The 21,461-nt window shown below is 42.1% G+C and overlaps 1 protein-coding gene across 1 annotated transcript; it reads right to left on the bottom strand.

Moving 5' to 3' along the window:
- Positions 1 to 959: 959 nt before the first annotated feature.
- On the bottom strand, positions 960 to 11,593 carry fam131c (family with sequence similarity 131 member C). The gene is made up of 6 exons (XM_070969103.1): positions 11,365 to 11,593; positions 9,630 to 9,703; positions 7,724 to 7,808; positions 3,147 to 3,383; positions 2,822 to 2,911; positions 960 to 1,673 (listed from the first exon to the last, which is right to left on the bottom strand). The coding sequence occupies exons 1-6, from the start codon at positions 11,393 to 11,395 to the stop codon at positions 1,402 to 1,404; spliced, it is 789 nt and encodes a 262-aa protein (XP_070825204.1). The 5' UTR covers positions 11,396 to 11,593; the 3' UTR covers positions 960 to 1,401.
- Positions 11,594 to 21,461: the final 9,868 nt, after the last annotated feature.

The following is a 21,461-nucleotide window of genomic DNA, read 5'->3' as shown; positions in this document are numbered from 1 at the left end:
TAATAAAAGGGGATTATCCTTTAAGGAATTCTTTGATAAATCACACTTATTTCTTATTCATTTAAGGAGGTGTTCAATTTGCTCAATTCATTCTCCAAGAAAATTTGAAGTCAACTAAAAAGGACAAGTATTTCTTAATTGTCTCGAAGCAACAGAACTCTAATCTGTCCCACTACTGAAGACAAGCTCCAGTCCCCATTTGTTGCTGGTTTCCTGTTGACACTATACAGATGCTGATGAATCAAACATTCTGCCTTTATACATGTACAGTATTTCTCTGGCACCTTAAACCTTTATACCAACAAGACACAACACTGCAATAACATGCAGCTTGTCAGAGTGTAACTGTCCAATTTGAGTCTGTTATCTGTCACTTTTCCACTGAGTCACATGTTCCTCACAGAGCAAAGCCTCTTCAGCTGTCACTGTTGCACCGTAGAACTAATTACACCTCGAATCAGCCAACTGTTCTGCACAAGGGTTTTGTGTCACGATGGAGGGGATCATTCTAGCTGTGCCTTTTGTTGCTGTTTCTGCTTTTTCAAATCAATCGAACACCATTCAGAGGTAACGAAGTGGGAAACAGCCAACGGCGCACACGGCACAGCTTCATTCTGTGCCACACTAACACCTCCATTCTCCAACCATCTCTCACTCTCACACACAGCTGACATACATGCACAAATACACACCAGCCACGTGTGCACTGACAGTTTCTGTGTCCTTCCCCCTTTCTGTTTGTCTACACTCGTCTCCTCTCTTCACCGCTCCTCTGCACCCGTTGCTCTCAGTGTGAATAATAGCTAATCATAGATGCGGCTCAGACAGATAATTGGCTCTTTACAACACGCTTGTTCTTCTTTCTAGATTCAGATGAGAATTTCAAAGAAGCCACATTTTCTATTTCTTTCGAGACATTTTCTCTCCTCCGACTGCCTTCACATCATTGTCCCTTAACTCAAACTCATCTGTTTATTTAATCAGTGTGAAAGAAAACAACAGAACTGGACAAAAATCATACAGCACATGTCTTAAAACTGAAGTTTTTAACAAGTTATTTATACCAGTGCCATTTGACTCTTCACAGTTCAGTTCTACATATAATATGAAAGTTTAATATACATTGAATAGAAAACGTTAAGGTAACAGGGGAGCTATGTACATTCACAAAAGTATATGCTTCAACCAGGGAGAAAATACAGTTTGAGTCTTCGTATCTAAGGACCAGGCGCTTACGTCTTTCCAGACAAGCCATTTGAGGAATTGCCTCTTGAGATGTCTCACAGATGCCTGCCTTGATTTTTCATATCAGTCATTGCTGGTGGCTGAGGCTCAAGTCCTCTCAGCAAGGTTCATTTTAGAGATTGCCATCAAGATAGCTGGCTTGTTTTCCCGCTAAGCCTAGTTATAAAAAACGTCATCCTCAGAGAGAGAGCTGCTGTCTACGTGTCGGACAGCAGCCTGTGCAGTCGCAGTGCTTCTGTCCTCAAAGGGGCGATCTCTGTCCTGCTGAGTGTTGGACATTGAGGAAATGGAGTCCACCATCGGCGGTGGGACCAGGTGGTCCGCCCTGTTGTCACCATAAGTCTGAGCGTGGATGCTGTACAGGTGCTGGGGAACACTGACGCCTCCACTGTCCAGCAGGAACTGAGACAGGAAGTGGCTTTGTGCAGCTGAGGAGGGACAATGACAGCATTAGTCCAAATGGCTGCTTCTTGGGAACACTGAAAAAATGATTTGAACTACATGAATACAAACAGTGACTGCTGAGTCCTGTCAGGTTGTAAAGATTTTAGACGCTGTAGCTCTTCACACTGGTATATTATAGAAACACTACAGATGCTCTCCGTGCTTGAAGTGGATGAAAAAAAGGTGCCATTAGTTTGAAGCAGCTGCTGCTCTGCATGTAGGTGTCATCTTGGATAAAATATGACTGTAAATCTCAAGTGAAAGCTATTTTTGTATGGAAATACATGTCAATTCATGAGGAGCATATGTGCAAAGATTGAAATGATGAAATGCTGAGATTTCCCTTCACAGATGGACCTTAAATGTACAATATATATAAAAAAGGATATGCTTTTGTTTAGTTGTTCAGGTTACACAAATCTAATTTTGCCAGCAGGGTATTAATCAAGAAATTTGAAAATGTTCTCAAATAGTATTTGCAATGAAAAAGCCTGGTACCTAAGGCAACCATAATGTTTGGGACTTTTTGTTTGTTGTCTCCTATTTTGAGTAAGAATACACACATGAAGGGGTATAGGTGCTCATCAAATAAGATGCCCCAGTAGCCTGACTTCTGGTGTGTCCCCCATCGAATTCATACATCTAATGCACAGAACAGAGACAAAATCTCTACCACAGTTAAGACCTGAGGGTGTCATGAGAGGAAATTACATGTTGTTACTTAAATCAAGGATATCTCTCCCATATGGTGGCCATTTTAGGACATAAAACTCAGCAAAACTTGTGCTGTGTTCACCTCATGTGGGATGAAAGGTGAACCATGGGAAATCAAAAAAATATGAGAAATATAGTTATGACCTATAGTTATGGCTACCATCATGTGACACCTCAGCATGTTGATTGTGAAACAGGTATTTATTCTGTCATGCCTCAAAATAAGACTTAAAGGTAAAGTGATGACCTTGAGATTATAATCAGCCAAACCAAGACAGACACTGTTCCAGCAGAAATGCCTCGCCACCTCGCTGGTTTAATCGTTTGGTTCACTTGTATTCAGACACAATGGATCTGCAAAGTTTGTCATGCAATAAAGGAGAAACTTTAGACATGTGATCCTTTCACAGGATCAAACCTTGCAAGCTGGTGGAGGGCTGCTCGAAGCTGTCGTTCATGGACCACACGTTCATGGCTGCCTCAGCCAGGGCAAACTGCTCTGCGACTCCTGCGAAACACAAGGCACACAAACTCATTTTATGTTGCAAACAGAGGGAAATCGAATCAGCGCACCTGCTTTGAGTCACTGTCATGGGAGGTCGTAAGTGCCATTGATTTTTGTAGACGCTCCCTCTGCGCGACCAAGGTGAACACAAAACCATGTCCAGAGGGATCAGAGCGCTACTTCATCTCCACTGACCACAGCTCGTTTATCTTGAATTAAATTCATCCCTTTGCCTCACCTGCAGCGAAGCGAGCCTCCTTGATCTCATCCGTCATTTGGGAGTAGAATTGTTCATCCTCATGCAGCTCGGCCCCCATGCCCCCCCAGCCTCCACCTCCTTTACCCCAGGCCCCGTTCCAACCTCCCCTGGACTCGCTGCCTCCACCCCAACCCTTCCACTCAATCAGGTGAGCAACTCGCCCCTGGGCCATCGCTGTCGGCTTGGTAATATGCTCCTTTATCGTGGCCACCAGACCTAAAGAAGGTGAGGAGAAAAAGAGAAACATCTTGATAAAGTGGATTAGATAAAAGGTAAAGGCTGAAACGATGGGATGCACAGAAAGTGTGGAAGCAGAGGAAAGAAGGAGATAATTTCAGGAAAGATAAAATGACAGGCTGCAATAAACGTGACAGAAAGAAGGAGAAGGGCAAATAAATGCCACAGTAAGGGGCAGGGATACAGAGACGGAAAGAGGAGACACACAGAGGGAGCAAAGTCATGAGACAGTTATACTTCAGAAGAAATATTACATTCATTCAGACTTTGAAGGTGAGCATTAAAGCCTGATTAGCATAACCTGAAGCATGAAAGAGCGATTTCTGCTGCTGCCTTCTGATGTAGAGCTCCACAGAAAACAAACTGGAGAAGGTTGAAATTGGGAGCATAACAGCACCCAAGGTAATTTCGGAGAAAATGGTACAAAATTGTTATTTATTACTAACATCACTTCCACGGTGCACAGCTCACTGGATAGAAACTTTTCTCTCACGATTTACAAAAATGAAAAATTCCCTTTGTGAACGGCGACATAACACAAATACATTTGTTTTTATTTTGCAGTTTTGATGGTCATTTCGGCCTCTTTTGTTAACTAGCTGCCCCATTGATGTCCTCGGGGTGAAAGTCAAGTCACAAGTCCGTGAAGAAATTGCAAGTCTGAAGTTTCAAGCCCTTCAGACCCCTGAGTGCTGATTTTAAATGACTTTTACTGCAGCGTTCCCATTTCTAAGCTGTTCTACACTTCACTGAGGAGGCCCAGTCCTTTCAGAGCACACTGTAGGTACACAGACAGAAAGCGAAAGAAATTTCTGTTATTTGTATGCATCTGACTGCTGGACCATTTGTGAAGTGTTGATTTGCTCCAAACGGCGACTGTGCAGACATTAGCTGTAAGCTAGCATGCAACACATCTCACACACCCTCCACTCCCTCCATTGACTTTCTAAGAGTCGTACTTAACATTCCTTAATAATTAAGTTGGATTAATTCAAGAAGTTGTTTTTTTATTCTGGGATTTCAGGTCAAAACTTGAGACATAAATCTTTTTCTTTTCAAGTTTCAAGTCAAGTGACTCATAGCAGTCAAGTCAGCCCTTATTATTGTAACTTAAGTCAGACTCAGATCCAAGCCTCAAATCTACGGTTCTGTTTGGCCAAATGGACTTTTGTCAAGAAGTGTTTAATAGAGGTGCTGTGTCCCTGTGTCTCTACAGTAATATGTTATTCATAACCCGTAGTATCACTGGGCAAAACTACAATGAACCATAATTTCTTTTAATCACATGAGACAAGGGTAGAAAGGTCTGGAGAAATAAATAATTGAAGTGAAAGTGACAGCAAACCGAGGTCACACTGCAGAACCAGTAACTGAAAGAGATGTAGAAGGACAAAGAGGGAAAGGTTGAAAAGGCACAGAAAGAGAACAAGGAGGAAAGGTTAAAATAGATTAAAGAGAAAAGGCAGTACAATGTGAAGATGAGGAGGGGAGGAGGACAGGTTAACAAGCTTATAGGACAAGAAAAACAGGGAGAGGAAATGAATACTGTTAAATAAAAGAAGGGAGCCCAGAGAGTTGGCAGTGTGCTGTAATTGAAACTGAGAAAAATATCACGACTTGTTATTTTCATGTGAGCTCAACACCTAGAGACTCCTGTTTTGTTGTGCACTGTGACACCCACTGCTGTCTCACCCTGTGTTTACACTGTGACGACACTCTTATGAGGCTCTCTTCTGGCAGAGGGGAGGAAGCTATTTAAGTTACTGTATGTGCACACAGCAGGGAAATCCCATTTGGTTTTCCAATTAGACATTTTTGGGCTTTGTGTCCACACTGCTGTGTAAATCATATTAGGTTGACATAGTGCCTCACAGAAGACACTGGCAGTTCCCGAGGAGGCTAAAAAACACGATGCTAATTTGGGGCTAATGTGTGGCTGACGTCTCTATGCAGTCCTGATGGTGCTCTTATGGTGGAGGTCTGATTTGCATTTCCTGTGTGATCTAAAACATTTTCATGAGTTTGGCCAGTTAGATTGTAGGATGAAACTTAAACCTGCAAAAGCTTTTTGCTTGGGGGGGGGGGGGGGGGGGCAGAGAAAAGGCTGTAAACAAAAATAACACATATTATCACTTTATAAAGTTGATAGAACAGACTTTACAGTTAGACGTGACGTTATCAGTTGCCTGTAAACACATTCAGCAGCTGGCAAATGTAAATCTAATATTTTCCTCTGTAGTGGGAAATGGAAACTCCTTTGCTGGTAAATGCTCCACTATGTTCACTTGCTACTGGTGTGTCTCCTGTTTGGTGAGGAGCACGTAGCGTACAGTCAGTTTATCTGAGCTTTTTGCTGGAAACAGTCTCTTTCAGAGAGATGTACAACAGATAGATGTACAAACATGGGGTGTCATAAAACCTGTAGGAGCTGTACTCAGAGCTAAGCTATTTAAAAGCCAAGGTGGGAATCATTTTACAAAATAACATTTAATCACACCCTAAAGGGGGTAAAATTGTGCTGTAATCTACCAGTTGGCAGGCGACTACTATTGATTTCAAGCATTGGTGGACTGCAACAGTAAAGAATAAAAACAGAAAAGACATCAAATCATCTGCAGTGACTGTCGTGAGAAAAACAGCCCATCCTCACCAGAACAATGAGAGACTTTGCTCATATATGACCTCCAAAAATGACATGACATGCCCAGATGAGGCCTTGTTAAGTCACTCTCTATCAGAGAGGCCTGGTTTTGAATATGACATGTTCTCATCGATCTGCCACAGTAAACAGCAAGTAAAGAGCTGTACACTAAAGGTGATCAGTTTCTATAATATGAGCTTAAGTGAACAAAATAACAGTATTGAAGGCCGTAAGGAAACCTGAATTCTGACTAACAGTTTGATCATGGACCCATTGCTGCAGTTCATCCTCATGGGAGCATGAATATCTGCATCACATTTCATAGCAATTATCCCACAACATTTCACTTAAAGCCACAAATGTTAACCCACTGCTGGTGCACGAGGAAAAGTCAGGGGACCAGCGAGTCGTCGGGGGACCATGAATTTATGTACCAGATTCTGCCAAAGTGGGGGCCAAGTGACAGACCAGCGCTGTCATCCCTGGAGCCATGCTGCGAGTAAGGCTGAACACGAACGCAAAATTAATTATATTTCAACAGCTGCTGGGCAGATTAGCGTTAAAGTTACTGTTGATGTTCACAGTCCTAATAACATGAATGCTAATAATTTTAGTGACCATCTGACCTAATATAACATATGCTTTCCTAATCTAATTGCCGTGTAATTGAATGAGCACATTCACATTCATCCTCCCCAGAGGATGCTTTAATTCACGAACTTTGCAAGTTTAATTCCACCGCGAGGCTGTCAAGACCAACAAAACGGTCATTAATTCATTTGTTCGGTCCAACAGTCTTGCATTTGTGGAGCATAATGAACATTTCAGTTCCTCGGTGCCGCTGGCAGGGTTTCAGCCACTAACTGTAATGAAAAACAAATCAGCCTGATATATCTATCAAACAGCATCTTACATGAAGAATAAAAGAAGCAATAACATCTCTATTTTATTCTTCTAAATATGATTATATTTGTACAATAATATTTGAGTTTGCACAGTGTGATCTGGTTTGAACAGTTAGGTTGTCAGCTACACTTTGTGACTGCCTAACTGTACAGACATCAGTCCCCCAATTTAACTGATGAGTGACAAGTGATTAAATCTCAGTAAATACTAAAAAGCTTTTTTTCATTATTGTTTTTTACTTGACTGCTTCTGTGGCTCCCAGAGCCGGTGTCAGCCTGTCAGCAGCCTGCCTGCTTTTTTCAGACATATTCATAATTACACTGTCAGGGTCATAAAGGAGCTTTCACTGGAAAAAGTTCAGTTCAGCAAGGCATAACACATTAACTCAGATAATTAACCCCCCGCAGAAAGAGGGAAGTAGTTGTGATGAGGCGGACAGACACAGGATGGAGGAAAGGGCATGAAAAAGAGCAGGAGGCAGCAACATAAACAGAAGAGGAAGCCAGACTCAAAAGCAGAGAACAAAATCAATTGGGAGAGGCAAATTTGTACTTGTACCTGACTGTTCACTCATGCCTGTCTGGGTATATTGGTGTCACAGCATGTGTGAGACAGAGAGGGCACGAAGGAGATGGAAATTACATTACTAACCTCACATGGTTACTAATGCAATTTCCCTGCTTGCTTTTTCCCATTCTACATTTAATTCACAATAATGAAGCACAATATGAACTAGACCTGTTGTTTGTGCGTGTTTGCGTGTCCGTCTCACCCATTAAAGAGGAGGTAGCCAGCTCGCCGATGTCGTAGCCGTTGGTTTTATCTGCAACGCAGCCATTGGAGGGATTCTGGCCATCCTGAACAACGTGATGCACAAGAAGATGGAGAATATCACATCTTGATCATTAATGGAAGGTGAAAAGCTTGTGTTTCCAAAGCACATAGCTTCGTTTCAGCTTGTTGACACTGATTTCATGACATTTCCTGTGGGTTTTGAATGGGTTTCACATGCTAAAGAGAGATTTTTCATATCACAGAGGCGCAGGTAAACCTTTGTATGATACAAAACTTCAGCATAAGGTTTCCACATGAAAAACAACACATACACACATACTGTTCACCGTACACACACAGCAGCACATTTGCTTGCATCCTCTGGCAATCACGTCTCGTCTGTGATGACTCAATCCACACATTTCATTTTATGCTTTTTTTTCTCTTGAGCAAAAATGGTGATAATGACAATAACAGCCAGTATTTTTGGAAATCCTGCCACAAGCACACTCAGACTGAATGAACAGCGATCAAAGTCAGGTATTTTAAGCCCAAACCTGAATGGTATTTAGCTGCAAGTGGCTGCAATCAGTATGGAAAGGGGAACTGCACTTTAGATAGATTTCTCTTGGTTTAAGATTCTTCATCTTTCAAATTTGTTGGAAACAAAGACATTAAGTTATGGGGCCTAGTTCAAACAGCCGGAATCTGGTCCAAATTGAGTTTGACGGACGATAAAATTCATAAAATAAAAGTCACTTGAACATAAAATGAGCTAACCATGAAAACCAAACATTCTCTTGGGCAAATTAATGCTGTGTCTGTTTTTCACATAATCAGACTGCTGCTTCATTGCCAGATGTGTGGTCACTGCAAAACCAAGAGATCTTTCGAATTCCTCGGTCCTTCCAGCTAAGACACAGCTTTTTACTCAAATTCATTTTATCTGAAATGCTTCAAAAAGTAGCAAATATAGAAAAATGAACATGTTGTAAAAAGGGTGGGTGTAAATGTAATTCATGTAAAAGTTAACAACTCTCAACTGAAATTTCTCCATTTTTCAGTGGCTGTAATGCCTCCATGTTGCTTTTGCTAATAGCTGTCCGGCTAGCTCGCAACACTAGCTTCAGTTAGCTAGACATCAACCTCTTATATAGCTAGTAAACTACTGTAACTGTTTCAGTTAGCTCAGCTTTACTCCACTCACTCTGAATAATCTAATACAAGTGTTGTATACATTATCTGATGGAATACTAAGGAGGTTGGAAATTAGACATGAGCTACAAGACGTTATCTACGCAGCAGCAAGCGCACGATAAAAGTAAAAATGACAACATCAAACACGTCAATAAGGTAAAAAAACAAAAACAAAACATAAATTCTAGCTGAAAAGCTGACTAAATGTTGTTTGAATTTTTGAGAATTAGTAAAATGCTGGTGACATTCATGTCAATATTTAAAATACACAAATATAGACAAAGCCTTGGGATTATTAATAATTTATATTTTGTAAAATGCAGACGCCTGCTTAGAGAGTGTGACAGAGCCTGGCTGTGAAGCAGACTGAGCACAATATGTGTGAAATAAAATGGAGCTGATCTTCCTGCGTACATTTCATTGTGCAGGAAACATGTCATAGGCAGATAATTAGCTTAAATTACAAGCAAAATCCAAGCCACGCTGTTTGTGTTTGACGTTTCCACATCATTTTGAGGTGAGGTGGTAATATGGACAATTAAAAGCCCTCCATTAAACATTATTCTTATTTCACTCTTCTTCACTCAGCAGGACTGTATCGACAAACAGGGTCAGTTCACTCAAATTAGTAACAGTATTAGGAATGCAAACAGTTTTTGTTTTTTTTCCCCATGACCTACAAGGCAAAGGTGAGGGCGCTTACTCACCTGGACAGAGGATGGCTGACCCTCCTGACCCTCCTCAGTGTGGTCCTGCAGTGCCGTCATGGGATGGTGGAGCTCTGTGGGGAAACACACACACTAACACTGCTAGATTCAAGCTCTACATGCATGGCTTTCTTTTGTGTCTGTGTCGATGTGTGTGTGTTAAGCAGGAGTCATGGTCCATAAAGCCAAAACCCAGCTGTCTGTAGCGACCAGGGGTCAATCGAGGCTCATACATGTTGGATGAGAGACAGACAGAGAGAAGGAGAGCACTGACTCTTCATACATCCTCTAACCGGAGCCTCTCTGCATATTTGCTGTATAATTGATGGTGATGAAGTTCACATGAATGACAAGAGGAAATGAAAAACGGCCCGAGCAATGGATAATTAATATCATTAGAAAGGCCAGTGGACAAACACATATACTGTACACACAGGAATACAAACAGACACTTGGGGTTTCCCCTGGGAGATGTCGTCAAGATACTTGGCTGTCGCTATAGAAACACTACAGCAACAGGAGGCGTGATACCCTTCCATTTACTTAAGTCACGGTCACCAACACACACACACACATGCAGACACACACACTGGTGTGCTGGGTTGTATCTGGTCTCTGGCCTCATCAGATGTTATTAGCAGGTCAAGAAACCCATCATGATTCCTGAGCCAATCCACTGTCCCTGTGGGGGTGAATCCCACCCTGACTCTCTGTCTCTGTCTCTTTCACATACACACAGACACACATGCGTGCGCACATGCACGCACATACACACTCGCACTGTTCTCTTATCTGTTTGTCTGGAGCCTCACATCTGCCTTCCTGCTTTCTTCCTAGCTTGAAAGCGCTTCACTCAAAACCCTCCACCTTGTAAAACGGCCTCTTCCTGAATAATAGCAGACTTTTTGTCACAAAATACTGTCAGACCGCATCACAGATACAGGCTGGAAATAATGTGTGAGGATCCGCTGTGATGTTAAATGTCATGTGCTGACAAAATAACAAGTAGATTGTTGTTTGGAGGTATCACAGAAAGCAGGTGCACCTCAAAAACAACTTTTTATGTCATTAGATCTTTTGTTTTGGCAGCACAAATTTAGCACTTGCGTTCTTCCTGAAAGAGGCCCTGCTGCCAGCTGAGGCATCATTAGCTTTTGAGATGCAACAAACCCTTATTTCCATCTAAAGCTGTGACAGAGAGCAAATATTACAGAGAAAATTACAACCCAAGTCACATCTTCAAGTCACGACAAGTTAGATATCAGCTTCAGATGGAGCGGTCATATCCTAAAGCCACCGTTGTCCTCCGCTGATCCTCACAATCTCTCTCATCAACCTCACGCCCCCAAGTCTTGTTTCCTAAGCAATCTCCACGGACTCACTCAGATCAAGAATAGCTGTGAAAGAGCACATGAAAATAAGTTTTTGGGTGACTGCTTTCATCATGGCAGGATTTGCACACATCTCATGCTAATCATTCCCACGATGGATTCACATCACATTATAAATCGTGTCAGGCTGAAAATATGATTAGACAATGTTTTTTTAACCCTCTATCTCTGCTGTTGAAACCACACAGATGTCTTCACTCGATTCTCACACAAACAGTGATACCTCGAAAGCATGATGTAACTTCCTGAAACAGTCCTGCTCCTCAAATGCTTGTTGGCAACAACACATCCCGCAAACAGACACACAGACTTGGACACATAGACAGGTGGACTCGGGCACTGACCTTTGTGACCTTTGCAGAAGCAGGCACCCATGGCGTCAGGACGGCCGGGCAGTTATCTGTTCACCATGGTGGCTTGAGGATGAGGAGTGGGTGAAGGAGAGGAAGAAGGGGAGCAAGGAAGGTAAGAAAAAAGAGGCAGATGTATCAGTCAGCAGAGGAGCAGAGAGAAGTGAGGCAGGGGGGAAGTCAGAGAGGATGCCAGCTGATGCATTGGCTGACTATTCTGTATAGGAGGAGAGAGGTGAGAGAGTGACACAAAGTATGGGGAGGGGGGAGAGAGAGAGAGAGAGAGAGAGAGAGAGAGAGAGAGAGAGAGAGAAAATCGGGGAGAAAGCATGAATGCCTGTTTGCTGACGATTTTGAATCCCCTCCCCTCTATTTCTTCTGTTCTCCTCCCACTCTGTTCTTCTTCTCCATCCCACTGTATATAAGAGACTTACTGTGAATGGACGGTTTGATGATGGAGCTCTATGGTGAATATCTTAGTTCTATTTCTATTTCAATACATGGAAACAGCTCAGAACCTTTACAGTACACAGTAATGTTTACGTGGTACTACTAATATACAGTGTATTACTGGGCACTATCATTGCACCGAACATACACATTAAAAACAGAGTGCTCCTACTTTTTAAGTCAGTCTTTGTTCTCAGACTTCATATAATAGATAGATAGATAGATAGATAGATAGATAGATAGATAGATAGATAGATAGATAGATAGATAGATAGATAGATAGATAGATAGATAGATAGATAGATAGATAGATAGATACTTATTGAGATTACAGTAAAAGTTCACAGTTAGTATGAGTACAGTGTTTTTCACATGCTCTATATGGATGAGATAAACAAGTAAAATCAGAAGTTGTTTTTTTTTCTTATATTTGTGGTATTTATCAAACAGATTTTGGTGTATGTTATGCTTTTATGTGATATTTCTGCAGAATCTTGAGTTTTCACTTGCTTACATTCAGTAAAACTCAGACATATAAACTTGATAACACACACTCAAACCTTTACACTCAGCATGCTGTGTGTGTGTGTGTGTGTGTGTGTGTGTGTGTGAGACCTTCTCAGCCCTGTCACACAGACACATAAAGAGACACACACAAACACACACACAGACACACACACCTGTAATGAAGCTATCAGACACAATATTCCTTCCACGGCCTTCAGTGTCCCTGTTTGTCCTCTTGGTGCGAATGCTGGAGTAATGTAGCGAGGACTTTGCTGAAACCACCTGCTCCAACACTCCCTTGCCTCCATCATGGGGAAAATCCTGTTGCCATGGCAACCAAGCGGCTCCATGATTTTTAAAGCTTTTCTTTAGACTAATTGTTAGAAGAAGAGGGGAAAGAAGCATTATTTGACAGCTGGACAGAGAGGATGGCTCTGATAGAATCAGTGAAACACCGCACTCTGACATCAACATGAAAAGAAATGTGCTCAGCTGCGTGGTGTGTTGATCAAGGTTCATTTTCTCTTTTATTTGCTCTCAGGATAAAGAATATACTCTTAACTTCAGCACTTCTCTTCACGATATCCACAAATGTGTCCTCCAGAGACAGGAGAGTCAAGAACAACAGGTTTGAAAATGAAAAAGGAAGTGATGATAAATGTATAGCGAAACTCTTAAAAAGCCTAAAACATCATCAAGAACTACTGGAATTCCTGAAATCTCCTCAAGGAACGCTAAAACACACTGAAGCAAACATAGAGCAACTTCAGAAAACAGGGGTCCCCCTTGAGCCCCCCTAAAGGAACCTTGGGACTTCTGGAAACTCCCTGAAAAACCCTGAAGTGACCCTGGAACCTCTTTTAGGACCACTGAATGCCCGTGGGACTGCTAGAAAATGTTCACATACACACCTCAGAGACTCTAAAAACCCCAAAGAAACTCATGAAGAAGCTCAAGGAATCGTGAAATCCCGCTGGGATATTTCTTATCATCTCTGAAACCTTTTCCGACTCTTTTAGGTCCCTAAGGGGGGATGTTGAGAAGCAATCCTTGTCGTGTCAGAGAAGAGGGCTGGTTAGGACCAGTCTGACCTCTTGTGGTAAAAACGCAAAAGTGCAACAGTTGTATTAGCACATACCCCATGTGGTGTGTATTGGAAAGCCGTGTCACAACCTTGCACGTGTGTATGATCCTTGTAAATGTATTGTTAAACCAAACAAGGCACAGAGGGTCTGTGAGTGCAGAGGAAAGGGGCTCCACCATTAATTCAGTCCACCAGGAGAAAGTCTTCTCTAATCCCCTAAGACTCTGGGCCTGCCTTACATTTTTTATGATGCAGAAAAGTCAATTCTGTTGATATTGTTGGATATTCATATCCGCAATCCCTCAACATGTCTCAACCCTGGCAATCATTTCTGTCTTCGCATGCAGTTCTTGCACATAACTGCCCATAAAACTGACTCTTTTGTGTTCCATATGTGTGACTGAATCTCTGGTCTGTTGAGATGTTCCATGAATATAAATGAATTTGATCAGATGAGAATGTGGGTTTTTGCCCAGTAGTTGAAGAGAGCAAAAGGAACCAAAGGAATGTGTAACATCCACATACACACATACACTGTGATGCTCCTCATCGGGAAGCCACAGACATTCAGCAACAATCATTTCTGTGGTCCCTTGAGGCAAAGAGGGAGCTGGATGCTTTTCAGTCCTGGATTCTCAAATCCTGCCATTTGTTTGCACTTCATACATGAAACGCTGTTTTTGTTTTATGCTGTCAAGTTATGATGGAGTACAAGAGTGATTGCTTTGATTCTCTAATTGCGAAACAGTAACAATTCTGCTTCTAGCGAAATTTTACTTTTCTTTGTTGCCGTCTGTGTCAAACGTGGGAATTTCCCATTTTGATATAAGTAAAATATGATGGAAAGAAACTTACTTGGAGGTATATTTTAAACTACTCACAAGGTCAAGCTGACAGACCACCATGCTTTTTATAGACCCACCCTGCTTCACATTCACACACATTTCACACTTGGAGCTGCCCAGCGCTCTGCTGTCGGTCAGAGGGAGCCGAGAAACATCCAGCTCCTCAAGCTGAACAAGAGTCAAAAGTTTTATACCAAAACTCAACATGGTTTGGCTGCAGTAGCTCCACTTGAGGTTGTAGGATCACATGCAACAACAAAATCAGCCCAGATGAGGCTCTGATGAAGGCTTGTCTGGCAAATAGCAAACGCCTTAGAAATGTAATAGGAAAGTGAGACCAAAGAGTCTGGAGTTATGGTGCTTTTGGAGTGCTGCTATTCTGGTTCATATCCAAAGTGGCCACCTCATAATGAAAGCAAATAACAGTTGTAACACTGTCAATTAAATTTTGCTAAAATATGATTGTAAACTGAAAGCAGAAAACAGAATTAAACCACTGTCACTGCATTCGAGTTGCTCATGTGTTCGATTCAATTCAGACATCAAAATTCAAGATGGAAAAGCCAAACTCAAACGTCCAGGTGACCACAGAAGGTTTTCCTCTTGTATCTATAGATCAGTTAGTTGGATCACGTGACTGGCAGAATGCAACCCGATAGGACGGGGGTCTGAACTGTTCCACTCAGGCTCAGCTGCTTGCAGACCTTTCTCACAGCGGAGCCTGTCATAGCAGGAAAAGCGCAGGTGGAATTGATAACGTTTAAACGACTGCATTCCATTCATGTGAGCTAATTCCAGCCTCCTGGTGCCGTGCCCGCTGGCTCACTGGGACATTTGATGGAACTGAGCCATTTTTCATGTTATTTGTTTCACCTGCTTTTCCTGCTATGCAAAGTCAAAATGTCTACAGTGAAAAAAGTCTGTTCTTGGTGACTTGGACCATTATTTAAAATTTACATCTTCAACTTTGTTGTCTGAATTTAACCAATCCAATTTGAGGAGCCTGACTTTTTGACTTGAAAGAAATTAGATTTTTAAATTTTTTGATTTGCCTAATTGGATTTGAGAACCTGAATAAAGTGTTTTCTGAGTACTGGCCTGCAAAAACATAGATATGTAAAATAAAGTTTCTAGAATTACACCATTTGAAAATGATTTCTGCGATGAACACATTCAGAAGTTTTCAAAGCAACGTAAGTATTCAGACGTGGTAAGATTTAAATGATTAAGTATGCTATTTCCCTCTGTGCCTCATGCTCCATAGACCAAACACTTGCTCACAGCTATAACAATCACAACTATCTTAAAGAAAAAAAAAGTTAATGGTTGGGTTTAGCTGCGAGGCAAAAGGAGGAGTAGGGAGGCAATTATCCTGGTTTAACATAAAGACTGGCAGTAAGCTAAACTATTTCTCGATGAGCAGTTCATTCATCTGCCCAGTTCTGTGCAGTGTCTCCAGCTGGGGCGGCTAAGCGGCTAACAGCTAAAAACGTGTTGAGTAGGGAGCCCTTGGTGCATTTTTTAACTGTGCAGTCGTCATGCTAAGCTAGGCTCCCTTTTCCAGCTCTGTGCTAAATGACGAAACGTGAGAATGGTTTCAATCTTCTCAACTAACTTTGTCCCAAAATGTTGAAGAGCACCTCTACAGCTGAGGTGGGATATGTTTCCTGCCATCTTTACTTTGATCCCAGTGCCTTGGAATGAATGTGTACTTAGAAGTTCTGGCTGGAGACCTGTTTGGGCCGGAATGTGCTTGTCAGGATCTTATCTTCAACCTGCAGCATTTGATATGTTTTTCTTTGTTTATGTGTTCTGGAGCCATTACAAGATCTACATTTTGCTTTTACTTGTCATTCATAAGCGAGCAGAGAAAACCTCTGTGGAGCTCCTTGTTCTTTGCTGGCTTTCACTTTTGCTTTTCATTGCAGAGTTCAGAGACACACGCGCCAAGCACAACATGAAGAATGCTGGGAAATTTCTCGCCGAAACAACGGAGGATAGTTTGTTGTCCAACATGACTTAACTTGCGAGACTTTGTGAGGAAGTGTGAGGGACTTTCTGTGGCTTTGCCTGCACATGTGGACGGTGACTGGAAGTCTCAGTGCCATTTGTCTCAATAACTAAGTAATCGCAGTTGCATGTATTGTGTGTTATGGCCTCCTTCTGCCAGAACTCCCACTGTGTCAGGCACAATGAAACCATAATATTAGCCCTAGCATCACATGACAGACCGAGCGAGCTGAAAACCACTGTCTGCAGATTGACCACTCTTCCCTCCCTTTCCTGCCACTTCTGATCTCTTTTTCCCGTTTTCTGTGCTTTGCCACAGAAGCACCAAAATAGCCGGCGTAGCTTTGAGGAACACATATTTTGATGATACCAACTTAAATGGCTGCTTCGCCCTGCAAAAAAGGATGTGAAAATGGGAAGGACTTTTGCTGGCTAATGGCTCTGGTTGCTTGCCCAGCAGCAAAGTTGGCAAGGTCTCTCAAGGCTACACCAACAGGAAATTGCATTAATCCAGAGCTGGGCTGAAGTAATTCACTCCCTGCTTTATTCAAGGCTTTGCCAGAGTTTCAGCAGACCACCTCGGCCGTCCTGGTAGAGAAGAACAGGAGTGGGAGGCCTCGGGGCCTGACTGATGCCTCCCCTCCATGTGCTCCCTAATTGGTTTAATGACTGTAATTATCTGCTGGGGTGCATGTTGCACAGGGGACGATTAATGGCCTCCAAAACATATGCAGACAGGCGGAAATTCAGAGAGGGGGGCCCCGAGACAAAGAATAGCTCTGCAGGAAAAAAAAGGGCCATAAAGTCACAGAGAGAGACACATCCTGCTGTGCAAGAGAAATACAATCATGACAGCGCTTCAGTGCTTTTTTCTTATTGATGGGGAGTTTGCTGTTGTTAAAATATAACCCCCTCCCCCAAACATTTAATTAGAGATAATCTGAGGCACATATATGGACCAGTCCAGGAGATGCAGTGCCACCCATACAGTTAAAGGTTAAAAGTGAACTTCATGCTCCAGAAAACTATAGAAAGAACTACCATGACGGCTGAAAGCTGGACGACTGCAGTTGCAGTACCACTGATGTCATCTAGATGGTGGCGCCTAAAGATCTCTGACTGTACTGATTCACTACCAGCACTTATTTTTCCTTTAATCACTCGACTGGTCTCTAAAATGTCAGAAAATTGTAATAAATGTCCTGATTTCCTTTGTTTCATCATCAAACAGTCCAAAACCCGAAGATATCGATTTTACAGTCACATAAGACAAAGACATGCAGCAAATCCTCACAACTGAGAAGAAGGAACTGGAATGTTTTGTCACTTTTGCTTGAAAAATGACAAAACAATGAATCAGTTATCAAAATAATTTATATATATCACCATTCTTTTCGTGGCCATACACTCTGCACTGCTTGTAAAGCACATTACCAGACCACATGGTCATACAGTATACAGAACCTGTAAATACTGTAGAAGTGTATGTTTTGTTTACCTGAAGATAATAGCCAAAAGCTTATGTTTATCTTTGTTTAGTCTGTCTGTGTTCAGCTGTATGTGTGTACTTGAATCTTCCTGTGCATTTGTTTTCAGCTCTATGTGTGTAAGTATACTAAGAGCTACTGACAACCAAGGCCAAATTCCTTGCATGTGTCAACATACTTGGCCAGTAGCTAACGCTGATGTTTTTGGGATATGCAGGCGTCTCGGGCTCTCAGAGTGGCTGCCACTCAACCCTGTGGTACTCTGCTGGTGTACCATCAGGGTTCTTGTCCTTAATACACATCAGCTCATTTTATGTTAAGGTTGGCAGTAGTGGAATGTAGCTACACTACTGACTACACTCTACACTGACTCAAGTACTGTACTTCAGTAAAAATGGAATACTTTTAATTGTGATAAAGTACATTTTGCTGCTGTTGCTACAGTTACTTCATTTTCACTTGAGGTTTTGAATGCAGGACTTTTTTTGGAGTGGAGCATTTTCCCAGCATGGTATTGTATAAGTGCACCGGTCACTTCATACCCAATTACCTCAATTAACTGAACCATAGCCTGTCTGACTACTTGCACCACAACTACATAATAATATAATATCCCATATACATAAATATCCTTAGTGACTCACAAACTGCTTTTACTGCTGCAATTACACTACTTCATATTATTTGCGCGACATGTCAGTACTTTGTTTTGTATTGTTTTTGTACCTGTATATCTGATCTTAAAGGATATGACTAACTCTTCTACCACTGTGTAAATACCATCTTTCAACATCAATTTCAGATGGTAATCGATTGGGTTAAACTGTTTTCAGTGTTAATGTTGTGGTTACAGAGACCATTTTCAGTGTTTGTCTTGTGCCCTCCTGTGACTGCTTTAGTTGAGGCTGTATCCACGTCATTGTCCATTTTGTGCTACCACGTCTCAATAAAATAAGAATAAGACAAAAAAACAATATAATTCAATAAAATATGTTGTTCAGACTAACTTCCACATAACTTCATACCCTAAAGCAAAAGTTTTTGTATATTTTCCTCAATACACTTCTTAAATATAAACTAGCATGGCCTTTTCATTCTGCAGCTCCATCAACCCGACTGTCTGCTGGACCAGACCTTTTAGACAAACATTTACAGGATGATTTTAGGTTTGGTGTAGTAAGAATCAGGAGGATAAAACTGGTCTCTGTTGGTCCACTTTGATGTGTGTCTTCTTGACAAAACCTTATTGAAAACAGCAACAGCCAGAAAGCCCCTTTGGAACAGCAGCACTGAGATGTCTATGAGCTCTTGTAAAGACCGGATCAGTGACAATTCTTATGTGTTGAGTGACATCAGCGGTGTCATTAGCAGGAATATGGAGTGAATTAGGCCGGCATTTCAAAATATACAAAGAGTCTGCAGAAGGACGAGGCTCGTGTCAACAGCGGCTTGTGTTTCTGCTCTCTGCTCGCTCTCGTGTTGTCTTGTGCTGATACCAAACAGATCCCAGCAGCACAGTTTGAGAAATGCAAGATGCTGGGAATAATTATTTGCTCCTCACTGTCTTATTCATTAATGTTCATTAAGGCATTTATTTCCAGGAGCTTAGTTTGTTTTTACATGGATTAAACCTGAAGAGAGGCTTTAGCAGCGCTCACAGTGTAATCTTGGCTGAGGACACACAAAATCTTTTAGTTGAAAATTCTTGGAGGAGACTTAGGGAGCAGAATAATCTGCAAAAGCCCTGGAGCGCTGGTGAGAGAAACAGCAGCGGAAAGACGCAGGGAGACCAATATAGACAGAAATTGGAGGATGTGTTTTCTGGTCAGGAACCCATTGCTAAAATTAGCGAGGATGTAAATTCCTCAGCGTTGCCGGTTTTCGAATCGGCGCATGACACAGAGAGCTGCCAGGAGAACATAAAACAAAAAAAGATGGAAGGGCGGTGGTATAGGGAGAGGTCATACATGAACAGTGCCATGGTGATGTTTTCCTTCTTCCTTATTTCTTTTCAAATTGACCTTCGCCCTGAGAACAAAGACATCTAACAAGCCACAAGAAGGAGGGGAAAAGCTCTGAAAGCGAAAGCCGCGGCCCCCACACACAACAGTCCACGGGGGGAGGCTCTGGCCCTGGACGCCAAGCCTTCAACACAATCACCACACATGCTATTGTGGCCTGCAGTAAAGCCCTGGTACGGCTCAAATCTCCAGCTCACCCCCTCCACCGCCACCCACACCACCAGGCCTCACTCTCCCCCCGCTCTTTCTCTGTCTCTCCATGCATCCCTGTCATTTACAGTCCTAATGACAAGACACAAACTTCCACACATTCAACCCCCGCAGCGCGAGGATAATCACATTACAGCTGACGACAGGGACATAAACCAAACTCCTCCAGCAGTCAGTATGGACGCACTCAGACGTGGATTTGCATAAATCCAAACCGTACAGTCAGCAGCTCAACAGTGTGGCTCTGCTCATCTTTTTCCATCGTGGATGGAAGGAGAGAAAAAAAATCCAGCACGCTGTGAAACGCTGAGCAAATGGATGGACGGAGATGGAAAATGGTGAAAGACTTTCTCAGTTTAAAGTCGCCACACTAAGCTGAGACTATTTCTAGGCCTCCCTTTGGTTTCACAGAGGTAACAGCACACAGCCAGCTGGAAGTCAAGGACAAAGACTCATGAGGGACTTAGTGTCAGATCCAAGTTCCCATGCTCCCTCTGCATTGGCTTTTCTCTTACTGCTTCTCTGTTGACCCGCAGATTAATCCAATACCTAAATATTGACATTGCTCTTTTTAGTGTGTGACTCTTATCTTAGGAATGCATTTATGGCTTTTGTCACTTACATCAATCAACCAAAGCTGATAATTTTGAAAAATGTGTGGCACCAGGGACTTCCCTGCCACTGCAAGGTCAGAGTGAGTGAGATAAGGCAGCGTGGATCCGTCAAGGTGAGGCACAGAGTAAGTGTGGGGCATGTCTGGACTTGTTGAATTCTCTGAGATGAACATTAACATTTTATTGCATTTTGTTTGCATTTTTGTCCTCAGCAGGTGCCAGTCTTGCAATCTGAAAAGTTTAGTGATCCAGCATGCAGCTAACGTAACATTAGATTAGGACATTTACGTGCTCGCCTACACTCCACTGCATTCCATTCAAGGTCAGGCATTTGAAGCTCCCAAATAAAATGTCTGACCTCTCAACTCTGGTTTAGTGTTGGCGGTTGAAAAAACATGCCAAATGCAGGTAATGAGAGAAGTGGGCGTCACATCAAGGTTATTTAAGAGTGGTTAAGTTTAGGTATCTGGGTTGGACTGACTGCTAACACATCCCAAACTCCAGTGGAAATCCATGAGATTGAAAGGATGAGTCCAGTTTATTGCAGCTTGGGTTTGTTTGTGTAGTTTTGACAAGTCAAAAACATGTATTATCCTTCAAACTACGAAAGCTGTAACAATGTACCACACACGTGTTTTAATAGATTTGTGGTCATGCATTTAGACATTAAGGATCATGATTATGCTCATGAGCATTTGAAAAAATGATATTAAAGACATGCAATGTAGTGAGTGTGTGTTGCCGAATTGTTGTATATATACAGTATACGGCAGATACCTACATATGCAAACATTTCTTATTTTTTTCCTTTGTTTGATACCCAGGATTCCTTTGCAAAGGGTCGTTCCGCTGTGTTTTTCTGA

The sequence above is a fragment of the Chaetodon trifascialis genome, chromosome 8, assembly GCF_039877785.1.
Source record: "Chaetodon trifascialis isolate fChaTrf1 chromosome 8, fChaTrf1.hap1, whole genome shotgun sequence".
Classification (NCBI taxonomy): domain Eukaryota; kingdom Metazoa; phylum Chordata; class Actinopteri; order Chaetodontiformes; family Chaetodontidae; genus Chaetodon; species Chaetodon trifascialis.
The sequence above is the reverse complement of the archived record's forward strand: the minus strand, read 5'-3'. Positions and strand labels throughout refer to the sequence as shown.

Excerpts from the sequence above, each read along its gene's own strand:
- fam131c (XM_070969103.1), bottom strand. The coding sequence starts at position 11,395 with ATGGGTGCCTGCTTCTGCAAAGGTCACAAAG. Across the intron at positions 9,704-11,364 it reads CTTCTGCAAAGGTCACAAAG|AGCTCCACCATCCCATGACG; the intron begins GTCAGTGCCCGA and ends GTTTCCCCACAG. Across the intron at positions 3,384-7,723 it reads GGCTACCTCCTCTTTAATGG|GTCTGGTGGCCACGATAAAG; the intron begins GTGAGACGGACA and ends CACCTTCTTTAG.